The sequence below is a fragment of the Echiichthys vipera genome, assembly GCF_963691815.1.
Source record: "Echiichthys vipera genome assembly, chromosome: 7".
In the NCBI taxonomy this organism is placed as follows: domain Eukaryota; kingdom Metazoa; phylum Chordata; class Actinopteri; order Perciformes; family Trachinidae; genus Echiichthys; species Echiichthys vipera.
The window spans coordinates 16,239,346-16,267,064 of record NC_139832.1 but is presented as its reverse complement, the minus strand read 5'-3'; the positions used below and the strand labels follow the sequence as shown (position 1 = coordinate 16,267,064).

At 40.0% G+C, this 27,719-nt stretch overlaps 4 protein-coding genes across 5 annotated transcripts; 3 read left to right on the top strand and 1 right to left on the bottom strand.

The window, feature by feature from the left end:
• Window positions 1–1,335: 1,335 nt before the first annotated feature.
• On the top strand, window positions 1,336–5,353 carry ldhbb (lactate dehydrogenase Bb; the record flags this gene model as incomplete). 2 transcript variants are annotated; one of them, XM_083916706.1, is made up of 8 exons in its annotated part: window positions 1,336–1,411; window positions 1,782–1,918; window positions 2,612–2,729; window positions 2,889–3,062; window positions 3,144–3,317; window positions 3,415–3,532; window positions 4,399–4,522; window positions 5,097–5,353. In XM_083916706.1, 8 exons carry the CDS (start codon window positions 1,336–1,338, stop codon window positions 5,262–5,264), a joined length of 1,089 nt encoding a protein of 362 aa, XP_083772832.1. In that variant the 3' UTR covers window positions 5,265–5,353. The 2 variants fall into 2 exon arrangements, with proteins under 2 accessions (XP_083772832.1, XP_083772833.1); XM_083916707.1 differs by lacking the exons at window positions 1,336–1,411; window positions 2,889–3,062 and having other exon boundaries at window positions 1,836–1,918.
• A 4,136-nt stretch (window positions 5,354–9,489) lies between these two features.
• golt1bb (golgi transport 1Bb) lies at window positions 9,490–13,310 on the bottom strand. Its single transcript, XM_083916712.1, has 5 exons — window positions 13,185–13,310; window positions 11,678–11,769; window positions 11,401–11,579; window positions 11,219–11,300; window positions 9,490–9,918 (listed from the first exon to the last, which is right to left on the bottom strand). The coding sequence occupies exons 1-5, from the start codon at window positions 13,207–13,209 to the stop codon at window positions 9,880–9,882; spliced, it is 417 nt and encodes a 138-aa protein (XP_083772838.1). The 5' UTR covers window positions 13,210–13,310; the 3' UTR covers window positions 9,490–9,879.
• A 1,534-nt stretch (window positions 13,311–14,844) lies between these two features.
• slc35b4 (solute carrier family 35 member B4) lies at window positions 14,845–19,781 on the top strand. The gene is made up of 10 exons (XM_083916708.1): window positions 14,845–15,045; window positions 16,138–16,251; window positions 16,346–16,448; window positions 16,563–16,612; window positions 16,736–16,817; window positions 17,008–17,068; window positions 17,657–17,766; window positions 17,913–17,988; window positions 18,075–18,150; window positions 18,921–19,781. Exons 1-10 carry the CDS (start codon window positions 14,969–14,971, stop codon window positions 19,168–19,170), a joined length of 999 nt encoding a protein of 332 aa, XP_083772834.1. The 5' UTR covers window positions 14,845–14,968; the 3' UTR covers window positions 19,171–19,781.
• A 729-nt stretch (window positions 19,782–20,510) lies between these two features.
• LOC310949118 (uncharacterized protein) lies at window positions 20,511–26,395 on the top strand. Its single transcript, XM_083916451.1, has 9 exons — window positions 20,511–20,684; window positions 21,437–23,318; window positions 23,407–23,521; window positions 24,009–24,189; window positions 24,301–24,315; window positions 24,553–24,636; window positions 25,224–25,294; window positions 25,544–25,679; window positions 25,805–26,395. Exons 1-9 carry the CDS (start codon window positions 20,607–20,609, stop codon window positions 25,826–25,828), a joined length of 2,586 nt encoding a protein of 861 aa, XP_083772577.1. The 5' UTR covers window positions 20,511–20,606; the 3' UTR covers window positions 25,829–26,395.
• Window positions 26,396–27,719: the final 1,324 nt, after the last annotated feature.

Here is a 27,719-nt window from a genome sequence, read left to right as displayed (position 1 = left end):
TGTTTTACTGTCCTTTTCTTGTCCACCACACATAAGTGCATCTACTGTTTGTTTTTATCTTCATCTCTCATATTCGTTCAGTTTGACTTGTTTATCTCCAGGTACTCCTTCGAAAACCGCCACCACAACCATTAAATATCACTTTCTGAAAAAAAAACATCAAGAACAAGAAATGATCTACTAAAGATAAACAGATGAAATGTCTTTCTTGTAGGTTAAAACCGTAAAAATGTTGTTTCATCTGGGACCTTTTGGCTCATCAAGTAATCAAACAATTATCAAATGATTTGATTTTTTACGCCACATGTTGTCCCTATAGTGTGAAAGTTATACTGAAAATGGTTGTGTTAAGATTACAGTTGTGATGCCTGCCATCTGTACCATGCACATGTCTGTTCAAATGTGACTTCACTTTCTTAGTCACATACAAACATTTGACAGGTATTTTGGTATAATAGACTAATTCTCTGATGATGATTTGGTTCTTGATCACTCAGGTACCAACCGTGTTTTTATTTTGCGTAATTTTAAGTCACAAAACCAACTGTCCCCACTGTAACCTTGCAGGCTTAGCCACCTCATTTACTGCTCATGTTTACATGCTTTGAGTGCACAATGCTTTCTCTTAGTAATCCAGTTAAACTCACGTCTGATTAAGGGATAGTTCCCTTTCAATGGGACTTTTATCCTCTTTCAGACATGGCAAATTGTGAGAGAGATGGCTAGATTAGAGTGTTGCACATACAACAGTTAGAGACAATGTAGTGCCTCATATATTACAGTATCTACGCTCTGCAGCGTAAAAACAATTCCCACATGTGCAATGTGCTGAAGATTCAGAGGCAGCTAGGTCATTTATAATTTATATTTCTGCCTGTTATTAACGGTGGCAATATTAAAGCTGTAATATAAGAGAATGCATTTTATTGCACTTATCTCGGAGAAAGAATTTAGGTAGCACACTACTTCCTGCACTGTATATGGTAGAAGTACTTGTTATAGAGACGTCCTATAAGATGCGAGGTTAAGGTGTGGTTCAGGTGCAGCAGATGGAGGCAGCATTAAGGGATTACAGTAACTCCTTGAACAGTCTGCAGTCAGTCAGTCAAGTTTGCCATCCGATTATAATGCTCCCTCCTTCCTCCTCCATCGGTGGAGGAGAGAAAGGAGAGGAGCCAGCCCTGAGTCACATGTGCTCTGTGCTACCGCTGCAGCTGACCGGATACCTGCCTCAGCTGTCTGGATTGCACAAACAGTAACTGTGGGAGGTGTTGTGGATGCATGGGGGGTACGCAGCTCTGTGGGATCACACCTTAGGTATCCATTCACGTTGCCATGCTGATTACATGTTGGTATTTATACCTCGCAGCTCGGAGCATCGCCAAACAATGCAAGTATTGCTGCTGTTTTTGTGTCTGGCTGCTAGTCATTTCAAGGTGAACTCTGCAGAAAGATAATATGTGGGACAAACCTCTGTCAGTGTGTCTTTATATTCTTTCTTTTTTTTGTAATGGATCTAGAAGAGAGAGAGAATTCATGCCTCCATTAGTGCTACGTAAATAAATATCAGGCTTAATTTGTAACTCAGAATATAAAATGTGACGTCCTGAATGCAGTATTTATGAAGTTTGAGCATGCAGGCTGCCCTCTGGATGCAGGACTGTTTCCCTCAGTAGTGTCTGTGCGTAGTGGTTGTCACTTGTCTTCAGTCGACATGCTTTATGACCAGGAACACTCTTCTCTCCCTCCTCTCTCATCTTCTTTAATTATTCTCTCCTCAGCTCTGAACATGGCCTCGATTCTGCAGAAGCTGATCACCCCGCTGTTCAGTGGTCCCCCTGAGCCTCCCAGAAATAAAGTGACGGTGGTGGGCGTGGGCCAGGTTGGCATGGCCTGTGCTATCAGCATCCTGCTCAGGGTAAGCCCGCCGGTGTTCTGTGTCACAGAAGAGGGTAATACCCAGGATCCTCCTCGACTGACGCCAGATTATTACTGATCTCTTGGTGTCTGATCAGACAGTTATCCATCTACTGTAGTTGTTAAGGTGTGGTGACAATGACAGAAACTTTGTTACCAAAAAGGGAACACCTACAATTATTTTCTACCAAAGCAGCTGAAATTGGGCAGCAGATTACCGTCTATACAGAAGTGATAGCAGCTAGTTTACCTACTCCACAATGAGACATTTTAACACATCATACTGTATGCAAAGAAGCTCACTGCTCGCCAAGTATTCCCAAGAAATGGATAAGCAAGTTAATATAGATTTATGATCAGGATTTGATTCGTGGCCCAGTACTGTATGTGCATTTTGTTTTATCTGAATTGAGTTTGAGAACAAATTCAATTGTAAGCCATCGAGGATATCTTGCAGTAAAACTGCATTATTGTATTCATAATTTATGCTCATCTGTGTAACGCCAAAGCAACATGTTATTTGGCCTTATACATGCAGAGCACTGTGTTTTAAATGACCAGTTCAAACAGCTTGAAACTTTCTATCGACGTAATTTAGACTGGGAACCCTTATTGCAAAAAAAGCAGGTAGATTGGTGAACAAGAGAACTTTGAGAGGGCGCGGTGTTGTTCTGACCTTTCCTGTTGTGTGCAGGAGCTGGCTGATGAACTGGCCTTGGTGGATGTGATGGAGGACAAGCTGAAAGGAGAGATGATGGACCTGCAGCACGGCAGCCTCTTCCTCAAAACCCCTAAAATAGTCGCAGACAAAGGCAAGTTTAAACCTCAGACACTGCAGGGTAAAGGAAACTGCCAAGCATTAAAAATAGCCAAGACTCTTACCAGCTGCGTTGAAAGATACCTGAGTTTAGACAGGAATCTGAAAGTGAGAACATTTAGCCATTATGACAAATCCACTCCTCCTCTCTCAGACTACTCAGTGTCGGCAAACTCCCGCATCGTGGTGGTGACAGCTGGAGTCCGTCAGCAGGAGGGAGAGAGCAGGCTGAACCTCGTACAGAGAAACGTCAACATCTTTAAACACATCGTCCCTCAGATCGTCAAATACAGCCCCGACTGCACCATCGTTGTGGTTTCCAACCCAGGTACTGTCAGACACACACGTGTTCGTCGTGTCCACACACTATGCGCCCTGCTATAATAATGCCAGCAACACTTCTCAACAGTTGACGTGCTGACCTATGTGACCTGGAAACTGAGCGGCCTTCCCCAGCATCGCGTCATCGGCAGCGGCACCAACTTGGACTCTGCTCGCTTCCGCTTCCTGATGGCCGACAAACTGGGGATCCACCCCAGCAGCTTCAACGGCTGGATCCTGGGAGAGCACGGGGACACCAGTGGTGAGGGTTTCTGTTTGGTCAACCCTCTGCATGTTATTATGTGATTTGAGAAACCATGAGTGCAGACTGAGGTCGGTGGTTTCAACATGTGTCTCAGTGCCCGTGTGGAGTGGGACAAACGTGGCCGGAGTCAACCTGCAGACATTAAACCCGGACATCGGCACCGACACGGACGATGAGAACTGGATGGAAACACACAAGATGGTGGTGGACAGGTGGGCCACACTTCACTCGCTCACATTTCCTTGACTATTGCTGCGTGTGTTTATTATAAGTCTCTTAGAGTAGCGGGATAAACCAATATTTTTGTTTTTTATAAGTGATCCCTCCCTACGCACCTCCCCTGGGACTATGAGCCATGAGGACTATGAGCCACTCAGATGGAGAGAACAATGAAATTAGGCAAATTATCAAACAATACGTTTAGGGAGAGAAAAGAAGAAAGTAAAGGAATAAATAAGACAGACAGACATCCAATCACCTTATATATATATATATATATATATATTATTTAGTAGATGTAAGAACAGTGGACATACACACACACACACGGTATATATATATATATATATATATATATATATATATATATATACTGAATAATAGTATTAGAATATCTCAAATGTTTATCAGGTCATTAGACCTTAAATAATCATAATTTATGGTCTTACTCCAGTAAAACACTGAAAATAATTTGTCTCAATAGTATTAAACATTAGTTAAACTTACTATGTACTATAATAATTATCACATCAAAACGGCAAATCTCCCTTTGAGTCTCTTTTTGTGCTGCAACAAGAAAAAGTGACAACTATTGACACGTTAATATTATCTATATTCCTTACTGTCACCTGTATCCACTAATATTGTATTGGCATGAGAATAGGACGTTGAAAAATACATTACATCATAAAAAAGTGAAATTGTCTCTCTGTCTCTTTCATCTATTGTGGAGGACAAAAGCATCCGCCCTGTTGTCCTGTTTTATCAGTTTATTTTTAGCACTTATCATCTGCTTTGTCACCATTAAAATTAACTCACTGTGATCAATGTAAACATGAAGCCGTCTGTGCTCTTTCAGTGCCTACGAGGTGATCAGACTGAAGGGTTACACCAACTGGGCCATCGGTCTGAGTGTAGCTGACCTGACAGAAAGCCTCATCAGGAACATGAACAGGATTCATCCAGTTTCCACCATGGTGAAGGTAAAGGCTGCTCTCACACACAGAAGCCAGTTTTGTCTTTACGTTCTGGATACAAACTGTACCTTTACCTACAAAAACGATGTTGCTGTGTCATATTGTTTAAATAAGTTGCAATAAATTGAAGTTTTTTTGACTGATTTGTGATATATTGCAAGAAATGTCAGCAAAGATATATTTAAATATGCATTAATTAAACATATTTAACAGATAAAAATACTATTTTAATAATTGTGTGCCAGTTTTATTTATTCAAGCTCAGATTGAGCTCTCATGACAAACATGACTAGGCTCAGCTCACACAGTCATTAGTTATGTTATATATGTATAAAGAATATTTTATCCACTGGGTGTCACATTTAAGACAGGTGTGAGGGGAAAAAAGCGAGTTTTACTTTCAAATCATTGCATCAACTTCCAATTGTGGCCTGAAAACTGCAAAAAAAATTTGGTTCAGCCTTTTAATATTGGAGCACAAAAAAATCCCATTTTTGCATTTTATATTCTCTCTGCTGACGCTCTAATTTTGAAATTCTCATACAGTGTGTTGTTGTTGTTGTTGTTTGTTTGTGTACAGGGCATGTATGGGATCAGTGACGAGGTGTATCTGAGTCTGCCCTGCGTGCTGAACAGCGGAGGCGTGGCCAGCGTGGTCAACATGACCCTGACGGATGACGAGGTGGCCCAACTGCGCGCCAGTGCCAACACGCTGTGGGACATCCAGAAGGACCTGCAGGATGTCTAACTGAACAGCAGGGGGCGATATAGCTGTCCCCTCCTGAAGTATTGTCACTCTGCAGTCACTAAACACCACACAGCTCCACCCTCCACACCTCCAACCCACCGCCCTCTGTAGATCCACAGGCGTATGGGAGTTTAATCCCGTCAGATTTATCTCTAGGTGTCAGTTTGTGACCAACTGAGTGTAACGCTGCTCTGACTCAGTTGTCCCCGGCCGTGTTGCAGTGTGGGACTGTGCACATGTTGCTTTTGTGTTTAATAAAGCAAGTCTGTTGTTGCTTGAGCAGCAATTGCATGTGTTCAGTTATCTAACTGTTGAGGTCTGCAGGAATGAGTCCTAAAAACCTGGAAGTGAGTTAGAATCTTTGCACTCACAGTTGTCTCAAAGTCAGTGGGATTATTGAACGGGTGGTTGTCTGGTCTGTGGTTAACACAGGCTTGATAGATTTAAAAAGTTAGTTTCTATGAGACAAAATATAGTAAATACCCCACTGATAAATACCCCACTTGCTAACAAGTGTCTAAATGAGTCTACAAACATCGTCACCCCGTACCTAAAGCTAAATCAATTAGAAGCTAGCATGTGGTGTAGTTCGATTATAGATTATTATAACGTAGCTTTCAAAAATCATTTGTGAAGATTATCTTGCTGAACAAAACGTGTAAGTGTCATAAACTTCCAGAGAGACAGTGATGGGTAGATGAATAAAGCTGGTACGGTGCAACCATTTCTCCTGTAATGCATCATATCTCTGTCCATCTGTATACTTATGGATTAATCCTGACATCGATCACAAGTAGGAGAAACATCATTATAGACTTTAGATGTCACAATGGTTGCATTAAGGACATACAACAAATCATTTGATATTTCCTCTCCTAGACATCTTACAAAAAGAAAATGGTCACCTATATAGAAACGTTTTATTTGGGAGCCATGTGCATATACAAATAAGCTTTTATTCTGATTCATGTCCGCGTTAAACAGGATTAAAACTCAGCTGGTGACCTCTGCTTGACTCAGTCACGGCTGGTTCAGGCTGCCGTCTCCAATCAAAGTCACTCTCTCAGTCAGTGTGATGATGGATGGCTGAGTGGTGTTCAGCATGGTGTTAATCGCTGTGAGGTGTGAATGACTTAATTGTTGCCCCAAGCCGACACAGACTTCATAATCGATAACAAGTCGCACGACAGTAAAAGGAAATCCCTCGACATTGAACACGCAGCTCACTGACAAGGCAAGGGGATTTTATTTATTCAGCACATTTGGATACAAGTTCATTCAAACAGAGACTGGTAACACGTATGGAACATCACAATAATACGGTATAATACAACAATGACAAGAAATAAGTCTAGTGATCTCGGATATCACTTCACAAATGGTTCAAATTCAGCTCTTGTTCGTCTGGGTAATTATCTGTATTGCCTCCACCTGGAGAAGAACACATTTGGAGATAAATCTTAAAGTAGCTCAGATGATAGGGATGTGTTGGTGGTAACTGTCAGGGTTTTTACCTTCTTCCGCAACTCGCTGCAGAAGCTCCAGAAGAACGGAGGACAAAGACGATCCAAGTCCATCCCTGCTCTGGTCGCGAGTCACTGCAGAGACGCAGAGCAACGATATTTAAAAAAGGGAATGACATCATTTTTGTGAGATAAAGTCCTTGTATCAAACTGATGATCATGCAGGTTTTTAGGCACCACTTTATGTCAAAGGATTAATTATAAGTTTACATTTAATAATTAGTAAGATTAATTATAAACACAAGTGTTTAAAGGTTAATGGTTAATTAAGTATTTACACATATTCATAGATCAGCTGCAGTAAAACACATTAATAACAACTTTCAGCTTATGAAACATCCCTTTTTCTGCTGGTCCTTTAATGGCAAAGTCATCAAGTCAAGGCTGCAACTATAAATGTCAATACAGTAACAAACCATAAATTCTGTTGTTAAACATGTTAAAGTCATCAATTATAAATGATCATGAGTTTCTCACTCTCTCATGAGCTCAAGTTAAGCCAAAAATACCATCAAATTAAAGTGCAGTTATGATGTTAATTGTTAATAAATATATCGTGGTCCGCAGATACAAAAAGTGTTCTGGCTTGTGTCTAATTTAAGAAGCGTTAGTAAATCATTTATTAAACATGAACAGAGTCATTAGTTCCTACTTGTAAACTGTTTATAACGTGTCAGTTATTATTCCAAAGTGGAAGAAGCGTTTAAGAGCCAAAAAGTAATACTGCTCCACTGCGTACACAACTTTATCATTTTTCTGTATTATCGGAGGGCGTCACATCACTCACCCATATGTAAAGTGTCACCTTCCTCTCTGCTGATGCGCTGCGACACTGAGCGGTGTCCTCCTGTAAAACATCAACGCTCAACGATGTTTTCTCTAAATTTGACAAGACGCCTCAAAACCAAGCAATACTAGAAGTGTAAACTTCCACATTTTTTTTTAATTCTTACGTGTTCCTTTTAGGTATAAGATGGCTTGAGGGGTCCAGCTTCTCCGCTGAAACATGATGCAGAAGATGATTATCTCCTAATTATAAATATATGTTAATGTTTTTGTTTAAATTCAGCTTAAACATGAAAGAAACATTTTCACCCACCTCTGGTGCGCTCCAACACTGAGTGACCAGTGTCATCACGAGCAACGGGACTATTAGAGACATTGCTGAATTCTGTAATGACATTTAGTTTAATTACAAATGACACTTATAGTTCTTATAATAGAAGAAGAAGAGGAGGAATCACCCTCCATCCCACCTCTACATTTAATAAAGGCTTTAAAACACAATCTAATGTAGTTATAAGCAGATATAAAGAGATTTAAATGTATAGTATTTATCAACAATTTTCTCCCATGAAGGCAGATTTTATATTATGTCAAGAGTATTTCACTATATTATATTTTTCTGTTCATACACAGGAGTTATACTAGTTGTTGACAAATATGTTAAACACCTGCTTACAACTACATCACAGTGTTATAAACTGCTTATTAGATATGCAATTATATCAACTCAGTTTTTAAGTATCTCTGACTTTAGTTATTTTAAGGAAAAGTAAAAAAGTTCTAAGCACTGACAAAAAACAAAAACAAATATTAATACTACTGCTAATAATAATAATAATAGTAATAATAATAGCTTACCGTTAATTGTAGGCTGTGTTTTGCTCTCCTGCAGGCTAAATGTAGGATTTGTGTCTTCTCTGTGACTGCAGTTTAATCTTAAAAACAATCATGGAAATCACCTCATTATACAGGAGGCTCATTAGCAGCTTAACGACATCTCACGTGACGTTTCCATTGATAAGTGACAGGTGTTGTTAAAGCTGTCACTGCTGATTAACTGCTTGAAGAGAGTCTCTCTTCACGGGGTCACCGCGTGATGACGACACCAGTGAGAGTTTATGAATGAACGCTGACGCGATGACAGCGTGTCAATAGAGTCCGTGGGTGTGACAATTCAAGTCGCTGAAAGTGTTGACGCTTTCCATAAAAAACTGCTAAAAAGTTTGTTGGAAAATAACAAGTGAATCTTTTTGTTGTTTATGAATTTGAACTCATTCAAATTCATTTATTATAATTTGCAAAATAGACATGTGATGGTGACAACCGTGCAAGATACACTCACCAAACTTTACTAAGGCTGAGTTTGAAAATCGTGTGGGTGCCGGAAGTAGGATGGAGTGAAGGGGCCATTGCTCACGCTCACGCTCACGCTCACGCTCACGCACACGCACACGCACACGCACACGCACACGCACACGCACACGCACACGCACACGCACACGCACACGCACACACACACACACACACACACACACACACACACACACACACACACACACACACACACACACACACACACACACACACACACACACACACACACACACACACACACACACACACACACACACACACACACACACCTTTAACATTTCATGACTGCATCTTGCACGGTTGTGACGCGATCGTTGTGACAAATTCAGTCCCCACACATACAGTGCACACACCTGGTGGTACATGATGTGGTATATGGTGATTAAAGTGTGACCATCGTGTTGTGCGGTGGGAGTCAGGGATATAAAACTGCTGCAAAGAATATGAAACAAGCATTTAAAAAGACACTTTATTGCAAGTATTCACTTACAAAAGTTACAGTAAAACATCTCCAAAACAAGCATCTGAAACCTTTTCCACAACAGTTAAAGGTTTCTTTGCCAACGTAACATTTAGCTCAACATTATTTTCCCATGTACAAAATTCTACTAACACTTCATCGATAGACTCTCAGTGACAGTTCAGGCACACGATCTGGAGGAGAGGATGCTGGAAAGAGCTCCTGACTCTCCGCTGAGTTAATCCAGTGGTCCCAAGTGATCAGTCCATAAATATTAGACAGGAATGATACAAAATGGGAGACCTGCTTCCAGCTTTTTAAATAGAAAACATCTCTTGGCAGTCAGGTACAAAACATCATGATGTCGGTCAAACATCCACAGGTACGCTTTGTTGGGATTCACAGTTCTGGAGTGGCAATAACCAAAAAATATACAGAAACTATGATAAATACGGCAACAGACAGTCCTCTGTTATACCATGTTGTTGCTCTCACCAATTTGATCCACCAGCTGAAAGAGAATAAGATCAAAACAGAGTTAGTTTTTCTGTATTTACAACCTGCAGCCCTTAAAAGAAACATGAAATTCATCTTTAATCACGGTTTGTCTTGGCAGCCTAACTTTCTTCAGCCGCTAGTAGCGTTTTTTAAGATCTAACTTTCAAATATAGGATGTGGTTGCAGCTTTCGATACACATAACAGAGACAAAGGTAAAACTAAACTAAAATTTTCCGTGTCATGAATTAGCCGTCTTTAGCGAGTTTAAAGTCTTCGATCATTTAGAAGGACATTCAATATTGGTGTTTTTATACAGAAAATGCATCACATTTGCGGCAAGGCAAATTCTGCGTTTACAAGTGGCCGGCTATTTTCATAAATAGACATTTCAAAGTCTGTTTTAAAAAAAACATCATGCACACCTGTCCGTTTTCAGAGAAGTTTTCGTATACTCTATATATGCTGTCAAGAGCACGCTAAACCTGTAGGTGTCAGTGTACGGAGAAGCTTGAGCCCACGTTAGCGAATGATCCGTGATCACCACAGCCAAATGAAAACGGAAACATAGGTTACACCTGTGACGCAGGCGTTAGTTCTGGCGCTTACTGTGACGTTTGCTGCCGAAAACGCAACCAGAGTTTTTCAAAATCTCCACTCTGGCTGGAGTTTTTAGAAGAACTCGTTTTCAGAGGAGAATTCTCTGTTTGCGTATAAACGAAGGGCACAAGCGCAGGGATATGCCTCTGTCTTTAAAAATAACGTGTACGTGTAAACGGGGCCTGTCTATGTGAAACCAAGGCTTAATATTCCTCCTCTCCCAAAAGACGGTTTTGTGGGATAGGCGTAAACATGTCACGTGACCTGAAGCACAAAGTTCGGCGTACAGTTATGTACAACATATGCGTCAGCAGGAGTTGGCCCGTGACCTGATAATTCACGACTTTCTCTGCTGTGATTGTCAGCATTCCCGTGGATCTCACAGGCTTTCCAGCTGCTCATCACGACGGTCGATACTTTGCCGTCTCTAGTTCCTGTGATCAGCTGTTTCCTGCTATTAAAACTCCAGACTGTGGGACGCACAACGGTTTACGTCATCGACACCTCTGCCCAGGTCACGCCTGTGCCGCCAAGCCGCATCACTTCTGTTTAGCATGGAAATGGAGCGGCCAATATGTGTAGGGTCCGAGGCGTCACATTAGGGGGCTATATCAGACCACTAATATACCTCTCTCTGTCTGAATCCATGGACCAGGCGGCAAAAAACGCCGCCAAATTACCGCCTAACTGTGCAAAAACACCTTATGATACTTACTCTACTGATGCCTGGTAAACTGAGCAAAGACCCGAGCACAGGTATTCGTCTGATGAAGCCCACCGCCACAGGGAAGAATCCTCTGTTAAAGAGAGAGATAATGACGTGAGACAAGAAAAAAAACACACTGATTCAGGATAATGACGACAAAGACATCTGTTCTCTTTCTGTTTTGAGCCGACCTGAATAAGAGGAAGAAACCGTAGATCTCCAGAACGACTCCAATGATCGGCCAGCCGACCAGAACCACCAGCACTCCTCCCAGGAAGAAGCTGGTGGCTTTTACTTTGTGTCTCTGGAAGAAGAATCTGAACGTTCGCTCCAGCCCGATGACGAAGGACAGGCCCGCCACAAACAGGATCTGCACAACGGGCAAAGACGAACAATATACGATCACAGGTGAGAAACCCGTCGGGTCACGAGGGAGAAGTTTGACTGGAGTATCGATGACCAACTCACATTTCCAATGGCAAGGAGGGCTTTATCAAAAAACAGCATCATCCCGAAGAAGAGGAAAAATACGCCGAACCCTGTCAGCCCCATCCCAATTTCTGAAAGGAACAAAACAAAAACTTATTATAACATGTTGTTAACATCACACGTAATAAACTGTTGTCAAGAAGAAACTGAGCAGCTGCGGACACTAACAGCGTGCAACAAAGAAAAACCTAAAAATAAGACAAACTCAAGTTACTTAAAGACAAAAAACACAGTAAAATGTCAATAAAAATAAATACTAATAATGAATTAAAAGATAGCGATTACAGTATTTATGTTGAGCACACTGGTGTCTATCCAACTCAATGAGGAAAAAAGAAACCTAATAATAATATAAATATTAATAATAATAAAAATATAGTAATAGAAATAATATAGTACATTGATCTGTAAGGGATTTTAGCTCTGTTGTGGCAATGTTTTAGCTCCAAACAGACATTTCAGTGTAGATATTAAACCAAAACACAGATTTTTAAATCATTTTTCCAGAAAATTCATTTCACAACAGATGACAATACAAGTGCAAATACACGGTTAGAGGATTTTATCCATGTTGCAAACTCCTAATTTGCTGCTGAAAAATTGGCATATTAATCAATTTTTTAATGAACAGTTGAATGTATTACAATTTAAATCGATTATTTGTTATTAATGAATGAAAATGTAATGTATTTCCTGTTTTCTATTAACTGATGCGTTAAAAAATAAAGTATTACTCGATCAAATAAAACGGAAGACTATTTGTTAAAATAATGAGTTATTATTGTAGTTTTTTAAATTATTATTATTGCAAGAGAACAAGTACATATTATACTTAAAGATCCATATTATCACACAAAAACATACGTATCAGAAAAATAAGTTATTATATAAATTAATTCATTCATCAACTTTATTATTGATTTACAAAATACACTAACAGTGCATCAAACCTTATGATGAGCATCACATTAATAACAAATAGACGTAACACCAAAATAAATACATACATAAATAGAGATAAAAATAATAATGATAGTTTTTAAAAAGGGGGGGGGGTAAGATACACCAGGGCACGTGAGCAATGAAAGTTAAATTGAACTAAAGATATTAAAATGAGAGCTCAGATTTATAGATATCAACTTGAAATACACCTGCGGTTATTTCATGAAAACACAAAAAATGGGTTTTACTTTAGCAAATTTACACTTGTGGTGTAAAACTTTGAATTAAAATGAGATTAATTAACTATTAATTTCTATTTTTCAGCCGGAGCGTCACTCTTTTCAAACACTTTGCACGAGGAGCTCAAAATCACAGCAGCTATTCTCTGAAATGAAAATACGTCATCATATTCCAAAGTGACGTGCAGCTACGTGACGTAACGACGCGTCAGCCAGTGGTCTGTGAGCAGCTAACGTCCGCTAACGTTCACACACAGAAACACAACAAAGACAGAGACCCACGCAGGAACATGAAGCGGTCTTACTCTGTGAGTCCGTGAGGGAGATCATGGTGGCGGCGGCGGGAGAGTTTATCAATGACCACAAAGCTCGTAACGACTCAGGTCTGCTGCTTTCTGCCGTTAACGGACACAACTGTTGGAGCGATGGAAGCGACGCAGGCTGCTCGTTACGCCCGTTACGCCACGTCCTCCGAACCACGCAGGCACGTAACCCACCAAAGATCGTCTATGTTGGATCAACCCGCTCCTCATATTTCACAAACGGTCCGTGGGTGTCTTCAGTGTCAAACCTTTTCATTTTATGCTACTTAAATATGGGGACTAACGTGACTTAAGTATCAAGAGGTAAATAAATAAATACTTAAATATATGTTTAAATAAATACAGGGATAGTAAATGATAACAGAAATAAATAAATGAATTAAAGCTGAAATAAATGAAAAATACATATATAAATAAATACAAGGATAAATAAATGAATACAAAGATAAATAAATGAATTAAGGCTGAAATAAATGAATAAATAAATACAGAAATTAATTAAAGCTGAAATAAATGTATAACTAAATACAGGGATAAATAAATATATACAGAAATAAATAAATGAATTAAGGCTAAAATAAATAAATAACGAAATACAGGGATAAATAAATACAGAAATAGATAAATAAATTAAAGCTGATATAAATGAATAAATACAGGAATAAATAAATGAATTAAAGCTGAAATAAATTAATAGATGAATGCTTGCATAAATGTATAGAAAATAAATAAATGCATGGATGAATAAAGAATAAATTAATGCCTTACATTTATTTCTACATTTTTGTTCACCCACGTTTATTTATTTATGTATTTCAATGTTCATGTGCTAATGAGGTAGGAGGCCCCATTTATTCATGCCTTTATTTATTTATTTATTTATTTATTTTATTTATCTGTTTATTTATTTATTTGTTTCCGTATTTTTGTATTTATTTTATTTCTGCATTATTTATTTATTTATTTATTCCTGAGTTGTCCATTTTTAGCCCATAACTTCTAGCTTTCCACTCATACTCTATATTCTTCACTTGCGCTTCTATTCTGTACATTGCGCATATTATTTATACTTTATATATTGTGAACTTGCACATTCCTGGGTCAATATTTCTATCCCTGCACAAATGTGTACTCTTTCATTAAAAAATGTGTATATTGTAAATTGTTCTTTATAACATTTCTTTTTAATATTTAGTTTGTTTCTGTTTTATATGTATGTGTCTTGACTAAAATATTTTTTTTGGACAGGTGACAGTGACATACTTCAGATAAAGCAGCGCAGAGTGATGTTGTGGTTTTCCAGCAGAGTAAGAGCTCTTCACTTTACTTTAGATACTATCTGCGCATGCGTGTTCGAAAGTTTCTGTGCGTCATGATTGCGCAGCGATTGCGCTGTTAACGCAAACATTTTTCGCTTTCTGTTCGTTATTTTTCATATATTCCGCTAATATTTTCTCCTACTATTGTTTCCCAGACAACATATGTATTTAATTTTCAATTTTGTCGTAAATACAGAGAACATTAAGGACACTGCGTGCCTTTCCCCCCCGTTTATGTCAGACAGGAACTACAACTCCCATGAGCCCATGCGATGAGGAAGAGTTTCATTCCCAGATTCAGACGTGTTCAAATGAGTTTGTGTTGAAGCGGAGGGTCTGGTCTAAGACAGTCAAACGAACGCTGCTAATTTGCAAATATGCACCGACCGGAAACCCGCTTTATGAAGTGACACGTTTTCCCCCAGTTTTAGTCTCCAGGGATCCAACATGGCGACCAGTTTCGCTATTCTTCTGGTTTTTGTCGGCTGCTGTAGCAATGTGGTGTCTCTGGAGCTACTTGTAAGGTCAGTGACAAACTTGGACGGTGAATGAACTCCTGTCGACTTTACTGCATTAAAGTTTTCACTGATGTTTCTCATCTGTGTTTTAAGTATTTGCTACTGTATCCAAGTAACAACAAGTGTAAGAGGACTGCATGGCTTTAGTCGCAATAAACCAATAACATGCACAAATACAGGAGGAAATAAACAAATGCATAGATACATAAATAAATCTATACGTTAATACAGGAATAAATTAAAAAATAAATGTATAACTTGATAAAATGCATAAATAAATACAGGAATAAATAATAAATAAATCTATAAATAAATACAGGCATAAATAAATAAATGCACAAATAAATCAATAAATAAATCTATAAATACAGGCATGAATAAATAAATGCACAAATAAATGAATAAATAAATCTATAAATACAGGCATGAATAAATAAATGCACAAATATTTGTATAAATCCATAAAATGCACAAATAAATATAGGACTAAATGCATAAATAAACAGATAAGTAAATTCATACGTAAATACAGGGCAAAATGAATGAATAAATATATGCATGAATAAATGGAACAATAAGAAATGTAAAGCATTTATTTATTTATGCGATTATTTCATATTTGCATTTATTCATTCCTGTATTCATTTCTGCATTTATTTATCAATTTATTTCTGCATTTATTCCCGTAAATATTTATTTATTGATTTATTTATTTATAAATATATAATATCCTGTATGTATGTAGGCCTTAAGTAAAATTCATACATTTATCATACTTAAATATATTAAGAAAAAGTGGGAGAATTAAAGTAAAAGGAAGAACAAATTACAGATGAGAACACTGGTTATTTCATTTTCTGTTTATTTCAATAGAGACTCATTAGTTTCTGCCATGGCAGTTTCTAATCTTTCAGGGCTCCACACATTAAAGTATGTACAAATAAAACGTTAATATAGTCATGGAAGCAAAGGAAAACTGTAGAATGGACAAAGCAGCTAATCTAAACGCAAAGTTATCAACAAATATATAATATAATAAATGGTTCAAATGATCTCATGTCATTTCATTATCTGTTTATTTTCTGTTGTGTCCTCCAGACAGTTTCCAGGATGTGGCAACATCGTCACCTTCGCTCAGTTTGTCTTCATTGCATTAGAAGGTTTTATCTTTGAAACGAACTTTGGGAGAAAGAAACCTGCGATCCCCATCAGGTAAAAACTCTTCAAAGGGGTTTGAACTTCCTGCTGCGGGTAAAGATGTGGAGCGGGCGCTAAAACACCCTTGCTGTGTCCCTTTTTTCCCCAGTAACTATGTGATCATGGTGACCATGTTCTTCACAGTCAGCGTCATAAACAACTACGCTCTCAACTTCAACATCGCCATGCCGTTACACATGATCTTCAGATCGGTAAGAGCTGCTGTTTGTCTGCTTTTCACCTTCATCTTTTCATTTTCTCTCTCATCACATCGCCTCCGTCCTCCACCTCCACCTCTGTCTGATCTCTGTCTTGTTGCTCTGCAGGGATCACTCATCGCTAACATGATCCTGGGAATCATCATCCTGAATAAAAGGTACACCTGCTTCCTCTGACAGCAATAACGCTTGTATACGTGGAGTCATGTCTGCAGGCTGAAAAGTGCCAATGTGCAGTTTGATTGTAGTGATTTGTGTCTTGCTTTCTTCTCCCCCTGCAGGTATTCAGCCAGTAAATATTTATCTATAGCTTTAGTTTCAGCTGGTATCTTCATCTGCACCATCATGTCTGCCAGACAAGTGGTGAGTCCTCTGCAAGTTGCATAATTATAACAGGCTTGTTTTTATTTTCTTATTATATCTATCAAGTGTGTTTTGTGTCTGTTTTACTCTGCAGCAGTTACTTCAATATAAGGCTAAATCTCTCTATAAAAATATGCAAAATATGGCCTGTAATATTATTTTATGCATTTTTGTCATTTTGTTCCGTCAGAATGTGGCCAGTGAGGGATCAGAAGAGCAAGGCGTCTATGCTTTCATGCGCTGGCTCATAGGTGAGTTTCAGGTGCCACACACGTCCATTTTATAGAACTTTTTTAACATTTTACAGAACTTTTTTACTTTTTTGACTATTACTGATCGCCTTTTATAAATGTTCTCGAAATTCTTGCGGCTACTTGAAGAGTCAATGTAATGAAAATTCATTCAATGTGCACTTTGTCTATGTGTATACCTGAATGACAACTAAAGTTATCTATTTATCCATCTATCTATTTATCTATTTTAAGTTTCATTCTGAAAAGAGGGTGAAAGAAGTCGTCATTTTCATTATAGATCCAGCAGTTTTTAAAAAATTGATTTATGATTTAGCCTATAAAATGTCAGAAAATTTTTAACTTTCCTCGCTCTGAAATGACATGAAATAGAGAAAAGCAGCCAAGCTAAAGGGAATATTTGTCATTTTTGTTTAATTAATTGCCTATAAGATTAACAAAATCAGTACAGATTAACTCTCTGTTAACTGACTAAACGATCAACCGATTGTTTTAATCCGGAAACACTTCTTTCTGTGATGGATGAATAGAAAACTAGAAAGAAACATGCATAGATTTAAAACTCACTGTTGTTGTCTGTCCTTTCAGGTATTGGAATGTTGACCTTTGCATTGTTGATGTCTGCAAGGATGGGCATCTTCCAAGAAACGCTGTACAAGCAGTACGGGAAACACTCCAAGGAAGCCCTCTTCTATAATGTGAGTTTTTCTCTCTGCTCCGACGCGCAGGCCTCCTCAGGGGAAAGTCAAGCGTCATTTGAACTCTTAGGAAATATTCTCTCTAAGGAATAAATTCTCGCTTCAACAGCTTTTGAACTTTTTTGTTTCTTTTCGTCTGTTCGTAGCACTGCCTGCCTCTGCCGGGCTTCCTGCTTCTCTCAACAGACATCTACAACCACTGCGTCTACTTCAGTCAGAGCAGTGAGTGCCATTGATTCATTCAGGAAAGCTTTCCATTTTCATCTTTACTCACAGATGTGAATTAACATTTGCTCTGTCTCTCTCAGCTCCCACAGTTGTTCCTGTGGTTGGACTGACTGTGCCGATAATGTGGCTCTACCTGCTGATCAACGTCATCACACAGTATCCTGTCAAACAAAACAAGTTTTGTATGCATTTGTCTAGTAGAACTGAATGAAGCCCAACCTGCACAAGAGCATAGAAAAAAACACAGTTCTCTCATTTTGTCATGTTTCTTTAAATCTGCCCTTTATTTCTTGTTAAATGCGTTAGAGTTTTGCTTCTTTGGGCGTCTCAAAGGATCCCAGATGTAGACACACAGCTTCCATTTACAGCAAGGAGTCAAAAACTAGGGCTGGGGATCGAACTTCAATACTTTTTTTTACTGTTCACAGAGCATTGCATCAATCACATTTGATGTTCTCTAATCAGATACTTACAGAACAATCCAGTGTTTTCTTTCTTGCATCTCAGAGTTCTTGCAGTTATATCGAGTTCAATATTAGTATTAAAAAAAATAGTTTAAAGGTGCTGTACTCAACATTCAGAGAGTTAATATAGCCACAAACAAATATGTCATGCGTAAATATGTAGTGGAGTAACGGCGTCCTGAGCAGATATTGAAGTTACTCTCCCTTTGTGTGTTTTAATCTTTTTTCTGTTGTTTTTAGTTTTTAGCAATAGCCACAAGCCAAAAAGGTTGGGAACCATTATTTATTATATTATTAATTATTGTCTCTGTGAAGAAATCAACCTACTTGCAAATGTGCCACTAACACAAAGGCAAAGCAACTACTGATGTCACACTTTCAAGGGATTAAACTTTAGATTAAATTGCAGGTTCTTTGCATTTCCTCCCACTCTTGTTACAGACTTTAACCAGTTTTCTTCAGGTACGTATGCATCCGCGGCGTTTTCATTCTGACCACGGAGTGCGCCTCGCTGACCGTCACTCTGGTGGTGACCCTGAGAAAGTTCATCAGCCTCATCTTCTCCATCATGTACTTCCAAAACCCCTTCACGCCGTGGCACTGGGTCGGTACGGCGGTGGTCTTCCTGGGCACTCTCATTTACACAGAGGTGTGGAGCAGCGTGCGGGCGGCTCTGCGTGGACCTGATGTCAAGGAGAAGAAGGCAGAGTGAAGGAGAAAAAGAAAAAGAAGATGGGACTGGTGGTCGAGTAGAAAAACAGTCACTGTGTTGGACTTGGAGATTGTTTTTGGTCGACAATCCTGCAGCGTTTTTATACAGTTATGTCCGTTTTTTTTCAGGCCGTAGTAAATCCCTGTCACACACACAGTTTACAGGATAAGGCTGGTTAATGTTCTATATTTTCATTGACTGTCTCGAACAACAGAGAAGTTGGGGGAGACCAAAGTGGAGCTAAAAAAGAGTTAACACAACAAAGGCGCTCTATGGCACAGAGAAATAAGATTAATCAGGCTTTAGCTGCTCGTTAAAAGGATCTTTGGTCTTTTTAATGGGATTTTTAAATAATAAAGACACAAATATAGAATATCACCAGCCCTGTTCTTTAATGTTAGTACCTCATTAGTATTCACAGATGCAAAATCTTGGTGCAACTTTATTTTCAGGGTTTTTTTTGCATTGTTTTTTGAATATTTATTTTCTAAACGCGATAGCCGATTTACTCTGTTTAATCGTATTTCCTCGTGTGTCAAACTGTCTCAGGTGTATCTGTGTATCAGTGTTTGTCAACAGGAAACATCACATTGTACAGTGCAATAAACCGTTACACTCCCTGCGCACTGAAATTAAAACCACTACCTGTCTACAAATGTAGATCTTAGTGTCTCAGTAACTGCAAGGTCAGGTAACTTGTGCATGTTTAAAAAGAAACAATGGAAAGTAACAAAGTAGCGTCTACAAAGCGCTTCAAAGTACTTTCTGTTTTATGCAACTTAATACTTTTCTTATACTACATTTCTGAGGGAAATGTATTTGTTTCTCCACAGCATTTGAATTCAGACTATAAATACAAAATATAACAAATAAATGATCATAATATACACTATGATAAGATATATTAGACTAAGCAATAATTAAAGTGATACAATGAGGTAGCCTACAACACCAAAGTGATGCTTAGGCATAAAAGCATCAATACTTATGATACAATTATACATATTATAAAATGGACCATTCTGCACAAGGAGTACTTTGACTTTTTGTGCCTAAGGCAAAGTTAATTTTGATTCTAATACTTTTGTGTTTTTACTCAAGTAACATTTTAGATAAAGGAATATTTCTACATGGTTGTATTGCTACATTGAGCACTTTTCCCACTGGTACAAAGCAGAATGGGTTGTTAGTTTAATAAACGTTATGCACGCCGGGACACAATGTTCCTTCACATTTCATTGGCTTTAAAGTGAGCCGACCAATCCAGGGAGGCGTTGTTCAGCTGCGGCCAATAGCAGCAGCTGTTGTTGACATTGAGCGGTGGGAGGGGCAGTTTGCTGCAGCTGGAGCTTAATCAGGTCCACGTTGGGGATTAAACATTTCCAGCAGCAGTCCTGATAGTAGTGTGTGTGGCTGCTGCAGGTGTGTGTGTGTGGATGGGGGGAAACAGCCCGAGTCACCTCTCTCGTGAGGATGGTGAAGGCGGAGGAGTTTCTTTTGTGAAGGGCATTCGGGTGAGTGAAGCTCAGGGAGAATAACAACATAATGCATGGGGCTTGAAGTGGAAGAAAGTATCCAAACACAGTGCAGATAAAGAGGGAGCGTTGGTGTGTCCGTTTGCAGTCCTGGCTCATGTTTGATTCCCTGATCCTGTGATTTGTAATCTATAAAGTATCGATCTGACCCACACTGCTCTGCTCTGGGGTTAAATATAGAAAAACAACATGGTCGGATGTCCCAGGGACCAAGAGGCAACACAAACTACTTTGACTTTTGCTTCAATTATCAAGTTCACCATGAATATACCTGCAATCAAAAATGTATAATATGCTTAACCTTGACAAAAACAGTATAATCAAAATGATCTTTAAGTCTGAATGAACTCTTTTTTTTAAAAAGTTATTTTTTTGGCAGTTATCAATGTGCGACCTTTTGTTTTCATCGACCTCTGTTGTTGACCTCATGCTCAACCTTCAACCATCAGCCACAACATGATTTCTACTAAATAATAAGGATGATGTGAGGGCGTTCACTCAGTAAAACATGTGTGATTATATTAAGCAAGGGAAAGGTAGACACCTATTTTTAAATTTAAAGGTTAAATAAATATGTTCCAATAAAAAGAAACAAAGGACGACCACACAACTTTATCTTAAAACAAACAAAAGTGGAAACAGAAATTAATAAACACGTTTTTAAATAACCGCAATGAAAAAGACGCATCAGAATAAGATATTTAACGAATATTTCTCTTGTTTCTCTGCAGCTGTCAGATAAAGTCATCAACCGGATGAAACAGCCTTCGAAAGTCGTCTCTCCTCAGCGCTCTCAGAATGAACGTCCTCCGTCACCTGAAACTCACACGCCCGCTCCAGTTCCCGCCCCTGCTGTCGTACACTCGATACCTCTTCTGACACCACCACCACCTCCTCACGAAGCTCCATCCACACCTCCATCAGTGGAACCTGCTCCTGTAAAACTTGTGCCTCCTCCTCCTGTTAAGTTTCACTCCCTTCCTCCTTCCTCCGTGGAGCCTGCAGCTCCGCCTCCACCTATAGAGCCCAAAACTCCACCTCTACCTGACCCTGTTGTTTCTCTGCAAGTAGATGCCCCCGTGGAGCCTAAATCATCATCTCCTCCTCCTCCACCTGCTGTAGTGGAGCCAGTAGTCCCATCTCCTGTCGAATCATTCATCCCACCTCATGTAGAGCCAGAGATCACATCTGCACTACCAACAGCAGAACCTGTCATCCTACCCCCACCTGTAGAAATGGCTGTAGCTTCACCTGAACCTTTAGCTTCACCTCTGCCCTCTGAAACGCCTCCATCTACTATAGAACCTGCTGCTGTAACTCCCTCTGTTGAACCTCTTGAACCTGTCGTCCTGTCTGCGCCACCAGGGGAAACTGTTAAACCTCCACCCACTGTTGAATCTACACCACTTGCACCAATAACACCACCCTGTCGCGTTGATTCAGCTACAGTTGACGCTGTAGTTTTACCTCCGCAAGTGGAGGCGACTCTCACTGAGGCTGTAGTCCCACCTGCTGCAGTTGAAAAAGACGTGCTTCCTGTCATGACTCCAGCTGTTGATTCACCGTCTCCATGTGAACTGCTTCCATCTCCACTTCCTTTGGATCCTGTGGCAGCACCCTCTCCTCCTCTGGAGCCCGCTGCAACACCCTCTCCTCCTCTGGAGCCCGTGGCTGCACCCTCTCCTGCTTTGGAGCCCGTAGCTGCACCTGCTCCTCCTCTGGAGCCCGTGGCTGCACCCTCCCCTCCTCTGGAGCCCCTGGCTTCACCCTGTCCTCCTCTGGAGCCCGTGGCTGTACCCTCTCCTCCTCTGGAGCCCGTGGCTGCACCCTCCCCTCCCCTGGAGCCCGTGGCTGCACCCTCCCCTCCTCTGGAGCCCGTGGCTGCACCCTCCCCTCCTCTGGAGCCCGTGGCTGCACCCTCTCCTCCTCTGGAGCCCGTGGCTGCACCCTCTCCTCCTCTGGAGCCCGTGGCTGCATCCTCTCCTCCTCTGGAGCCCGTGGCTGCACCCTCCCCTCCTCTGGAGCCCGTGGCTGCACCCTCTCCTCCTCTGGAGCCCGTGGCTGTACCCTCTCCTCCTCTGGAGCCCGTGGCTGCACCCTCTCCTCCTCTGGAGCCCGTGGCTGCACCCTCTCCTCCTCTGGAGCCCGTGGCTGCACCCTCTCCTCCTCTGGAGCCCGTGGCTGCACCCTCTCCTCATCTGGAGCCCGTGGCTGCACCCTCTCCTCCTCTGGAGCCCGTGGCTGCACCCTCCCCTCCTCTGGAGCCCGTGGCTGCACCCTCCCCTCCTCTGGAGCCCGTGGCTGCACCCTCCCCTCCTCTGGAGCCCGTGGCTGCACCCTCCCCTCCTCTGGAGCCCGTGGCTGCACCCTCCCCTCCTCTGGAGCCCGTGGCTGCACCCTCCCCTCCTCTGGAGCTCACCTTTGAACAGCCCTCCCTGCCCTGTCACTGTGTAGAGCTGGCCATCGTACCCACTGATGCACCTGTAAGCGAACTCCTCGTCGAGCCTCTGGCCCCACCTCCACCTGCTGAGGAGCCCACCATGACCCCGTCTCTGCCCCCTGTTGTTGAGGACGAAGTACCTGCTGTCGGTTCAGCGCCACCACCTGCAGCAGGTGAGCTGATCACCCCCATGATAAAGATTGTAGCAACAGTTTGAAATAAATCAACTAAACTTCTTGTGTTAAAATAATGTGTTTACAGCTCCACCTGTCACTCCTGAAGTGGTGGAGGAGGAGTTGAGGATGAAGATCAAAGAGGAGATGCAGATGAGTCTGGAGGAGGAGATCAACCAGAGGAGGCAGGAGCTGCTGCGACAGTAAGGACAAATAACTGTCACATCGTATTTTTGTTATAAGATTAAATAAATACACATGAACTGTAGATAATTCAGATGCTTTATATGTACACAGTAATGCTGACGCAGTTTAATTAATTAGTTGATTGATTAATCATTTATAAGCGTTACAAATTCTTCAATTCTCTCAAAAAAATTGAATGAGTTTTGGTTTTGCCTGAACAAAACAGGGAAATTAAAAATCTTCACAATTTTTGACATTTTATAGTATACTTCTGAATATTCAAGAAAATTAGCAGATTAAACAGTAAACGTGATCATAAGTTGCTGCCTTAATACGTAGTTAAATGCATACACGTGATTATACTCAAATCTGAGGTGTTAAAGCTACTTTTTTTGTAATTTTGCTTAAAAAATTTAACTACATTTTCAGATTCACACAAATGAAATGTATGAAGGATGCATCACTGTGAGTGGGAAAAAGTCATTTGATGTGTCCTGTGTGAAGGCTGGAGGAGATGAGGGCTCAGGCTCAAGCAGAGGCCCAAGCAGCCGCTCAGGCTCAGGTGGAGGAGCAGGTGAAGAAGACGCTGGAGGCGGAGAAGGCGGTGTTCTCTGAGAACCTGACGGAATCCATCATGAAGGAACGAATGAAGACTGACGACGAGAGGCTCATGGTGCAGCTTTATGTAAGCGCAAGACAAACATGATCTGTACATGTCAGGATCTCTCTTGTAAATGTGAAAATCTTTCCTCTTACTGTGCCTCTGTTTCTTTCTTGTCCTCTTGTGTTGTTTCAGCGGATGGAGCTGAAGGTAGGGAAGAGAATTTATATGTGCATGACTCACTTTTTCACTTTCTTTCTGCACTAATCGCTCTTGAAACAGCTGCTGTGTTTCACTGCTTTTCATTTATTTGATGAGACAAAAAAAGGAAAACAAGTCATTTAAAGCTGGAACAATGAACTACAAAATATGAAACGATAGCATGTTTGAGTATAAGTGGTTTTGGAAGCATGAAGATGTCGTTCTAAACATTTTAAACTCACACAGGCTCATCAGCTGGAGGAGAGAGAGAAAGAGCTGAAGAAACGAGACGCTCTCTACAAGGAACATGTCACAAAACTTGAATCAAAGGTGAGCAAAATTTTCAATTTTCCTTGTCTCTACACCTCATTGAAGTTGCATTAAAGGGATAGTTCATAAAAAATTCACACAAAGAGAAAACAAACTAACTGATAGAGGCAGTGGTAGACCAGCAATCTGTTTTTGTCAAAGGATTCTGGTGGTTTTGAAGTAAACATAGATGCCGGCTTTAGTTCCCCGTAGGGTCAAGTGATGAAAATATTCTAAATATAGTTTACACTTCAACTGATTTTTTTTTTTCTTTGGGGGGTGGGTAAAATAACATTCCAAACTATCCTTTTTAAAGCCCCCGAAAACGTGTTTAAATCCAATTTTTTTTTCTTGATAACATTAAATATGTATGACTCAAAAAGCAATGTGAAAGCGGTTAGGGTAACCCCAGCTCTCCTCGGCTTTACAGAGCTGGATAGAGGCATGATTACACCGCAGCAGCTGATATGTAATGTGGTCTCTTGCTGTTTGTTGAATTTGTCTGACATTTTCATTCGCAGCAGGCAGCTGTTTTCAGAGAAACAGCTCTGAATATTTAACATATTTTACCTTGATGGTAACGTGTGGTGCTTTCACCTCTTTGACAGTGCACTGAGTTTTACAAAGTGACTGCTGAGAGCTTCGAGAAGGGCAAAGAAGAGACGCACAACCGTTTTGCGTAAGTTTGGAGTTACGGTGTTTTGTATAAATGAAAAAATGAATCTACATTTCTAAATAATCTAGTCTTGATAACAAGCAAACATTTTTTACAGTTAATGGCGTTAAGCTAGTAAGGTTGCACTGACACATATGGTACCAGGACAAAAGGACTTGGCGTTCATTATAAAAATCAGATTTTACAAATGATAGGCTAATTTGCACATATTTGGTGCAAACCAACATGATGTTTGATATTTGTCCGTCGCAGGCGTTTCAATATCCAACCGGTGTGTGGCGACTTGCAGAGTCAGATTTTAAAATGCTACAAGGACAACACAGGAAAGACTCTGTCCTGCTCGAGTATCGCCTCCGCCTACATGCAGTGTGTCAACAACGCCAAAAAGGTATGATTATATAAACTACTCTTGAACACCTAGAATATTTTTGCAACTTCTGTCTCTAACTTTGAGTTATTGTTGGTCACATTTTAACCCGTTTCTCTGCACCCTCCCTCTCTCCCCATCTGCAGGATAAATTGAGCACTGGAGGTTAATGTGGATGACGACAGAATTCAACAAGCAGACGAGTTACGGGAGAATCAACTCCAGCCTTTACATGTATCTGGAAAAAGTACCTCAAACCCAGCCCAGTAGTCTGGTCTGGTCTGGTCTGGTACTGGTAATGTTTGTTTGCAACCTCTCTGGTTCTTGGGATCATGTTAAAAACCAATCGTGCCACAACAAAGTTCTCATCGTTGTTCATGAGGCGAAACACAACAAAGGAGCAGAAAAGTTTCACTTGTGCATTTAAATAAGGTTTTCGTTTGAGATCTATATACTGATAGATCATTACGTATGTGTGCCTTGAAGTTCTAAAAGTTAATCATCAGGTTGCAGGTGCATGAAAGAACTGATTGAGTGTGAAGTAATGAAGACCTGTATGTGTTTCAGGGGTATTGTACTGTACATAAATTATTTTAGGGGTTATATTGCTGGTGCATGCAAAGATCATTCTCAATAAACTTTGTTGTGGAATCACATCAGGACTTTTATGTTTTGCAGTTTGAGACAATATTGGCAGGTAGTTGCTGCCATCTGGTGGATGTAGATTAGTCAAGATTGCACAATTTAGTCATTTGAGTAATCTAGAATCCATAAATTGGTAGGATGGATTTAAATTTACTTAAACACACACTACGTTGTAGAATTGCAAAAAATGCCATGTAATGATAGTTTAACAGAATAATGTAGATAACAGGGGCTGTATATCATGACAAAGTCACTGAAAACATCCACTTGCAGGAATATTAAAGGTATATAATGTTTTTTTGTTCTGTAACGTTTCGGGACTTTTGTTCTGCTCTGTAAAACCAAGGTGATGTAGCACACAGAGGTTAACTATCGTCTTTAAAAGTTAACATACAGTATGCATTGCTCCTCATTTAATAGTGAAGACAAAGTACTGAACCTCCACTTCACTGTCCATCATTTACAGATGTGGAGCTTATTTAAAGATGATTGATGTTACTGACTATATTCTTCCAGGGACTATCATTTTATTTAGTAAAGTCCATTTTATGAATTATAATTACTTTATTTAGACCCTCAGGCAATAACATGCTATTTTCATAAAGAACCATCGTACTAAATCAAAAACGTCCTGGACTCACTTCAGCATTTGTGGATGGAGAGATATCGTGAACAAATGTGAAATCTATGAAATAGATGTTGACTAAACTAGGTAGAACACAAGAACTTAACGTGTTATTTTTGTTTGTGAATTCATGTGACAAATGCAAATAGATTTTTTTTTTCAGTTATGAAACAATATATCCAAAAAATACATTTCTGTGAATACTAATCTACTAATATATCTATAATCACCAAAATAAAATAAAACACAGATGTTATGCATGAAATAATGTATGGTATTAAGAAAATTATTCACATGTATAGCTTTACACACATTCTTAGTTTATACATTGTCTTAGTTCCTTAGTTTGAAGAGTTTTAGGAATAGTTGCCTTGCTCGAGGGTACTCCAGTGGGCCATGACCTTCACGTTATTCGCTAAGATTATTTCATACTATCTATCATGGGAGGCAGAGTCGTGCACTGAGTGGGAGTTTTTAATCAGAAGATCTTAAACACTACTTTTTGTCGTTGATGTTCTGAGGAAATCATCTGGGATCCCCTCATCGCCCGCCAACGCACGGATGAGATTAGAGCTTGCTCTGCCTTCTGACAGCTGAATGTAAAAAGCCTCAGTTCAATGTCTCCAATGCAAAGATTTATTTCATGTGATTAACCCGGATTAGCAGCCACCCTCTCTTCCGTTGTCATCCTGCTCATCCTCTCAACAGCCAGTAAACCTCCTGCTCATCCTCTCCAACCTCCAAAAACAGTTATTGCAAGTTGCTATTGCATAAAAGCGTCAGCTAAATTA

Coding starts and splice junctions, on each gene's coding strand:
- slc35b4 (XM_083916708.1), top strand. CDS start 14,969: ATGGCGACCAGTTTCGCTATTCTTCTGGTTTTTGTCGGCTGCTGTAGC. Junction 16,252..16,345: donor AAACCTGCGATCCCCATCAG/GTAAAAACTCTT, acceptor TTTTTTCCCCAG/TAACTATGTGATCATGGTGA. Junction 17,069..17,656: donor TTTCATGCGCTGGCTCATAG/GTGAGTTTCAGG, acceptor CTGTCCTTTCAG/GTATTGGAATGTTGACCTTT.
- LOC310949118 (XM_083916451.1), top strand. CDS start 20,607: ATGGGGGGAAACAGCCCGAGTCACCTCTCTCGTGAGGATGGTGAAGGC. Junction 23,522..24,008: donor AGGCAGGAGCTGCTGCGACA/GTAAGGACAAAT, acceptor TCCTGTGTGAAG/GCTGGAGGAGATGAGGGCTC. Junction 25,680..25,804: donor GTGTCAACAACGCCAAAAAG/GTATGATTATAT, acceptor CCCCATCTGCAG/GATAAATTGAGCACTGGAGG.
- golt1bb (XM_083916712.1), bottom strand. CDS start 13,209: ATGATCTCCCTCACGGACTCACAGA. Junction 11,580..11,677: donor CCCTCCTTGCCATTGGAAAT/GTGAGTTGGTCA, acceptor CCCGTTGTGCAG/ATCCTGTTTGTGGCGGGCCT. Junction 11,301..11,400: donor GGTTTCTTCCTCTTATTCAG/GTCGGCTCAAAA, acceptor TCTCTTTAACAG/AGGATTCTTCCCTGTGGCGG.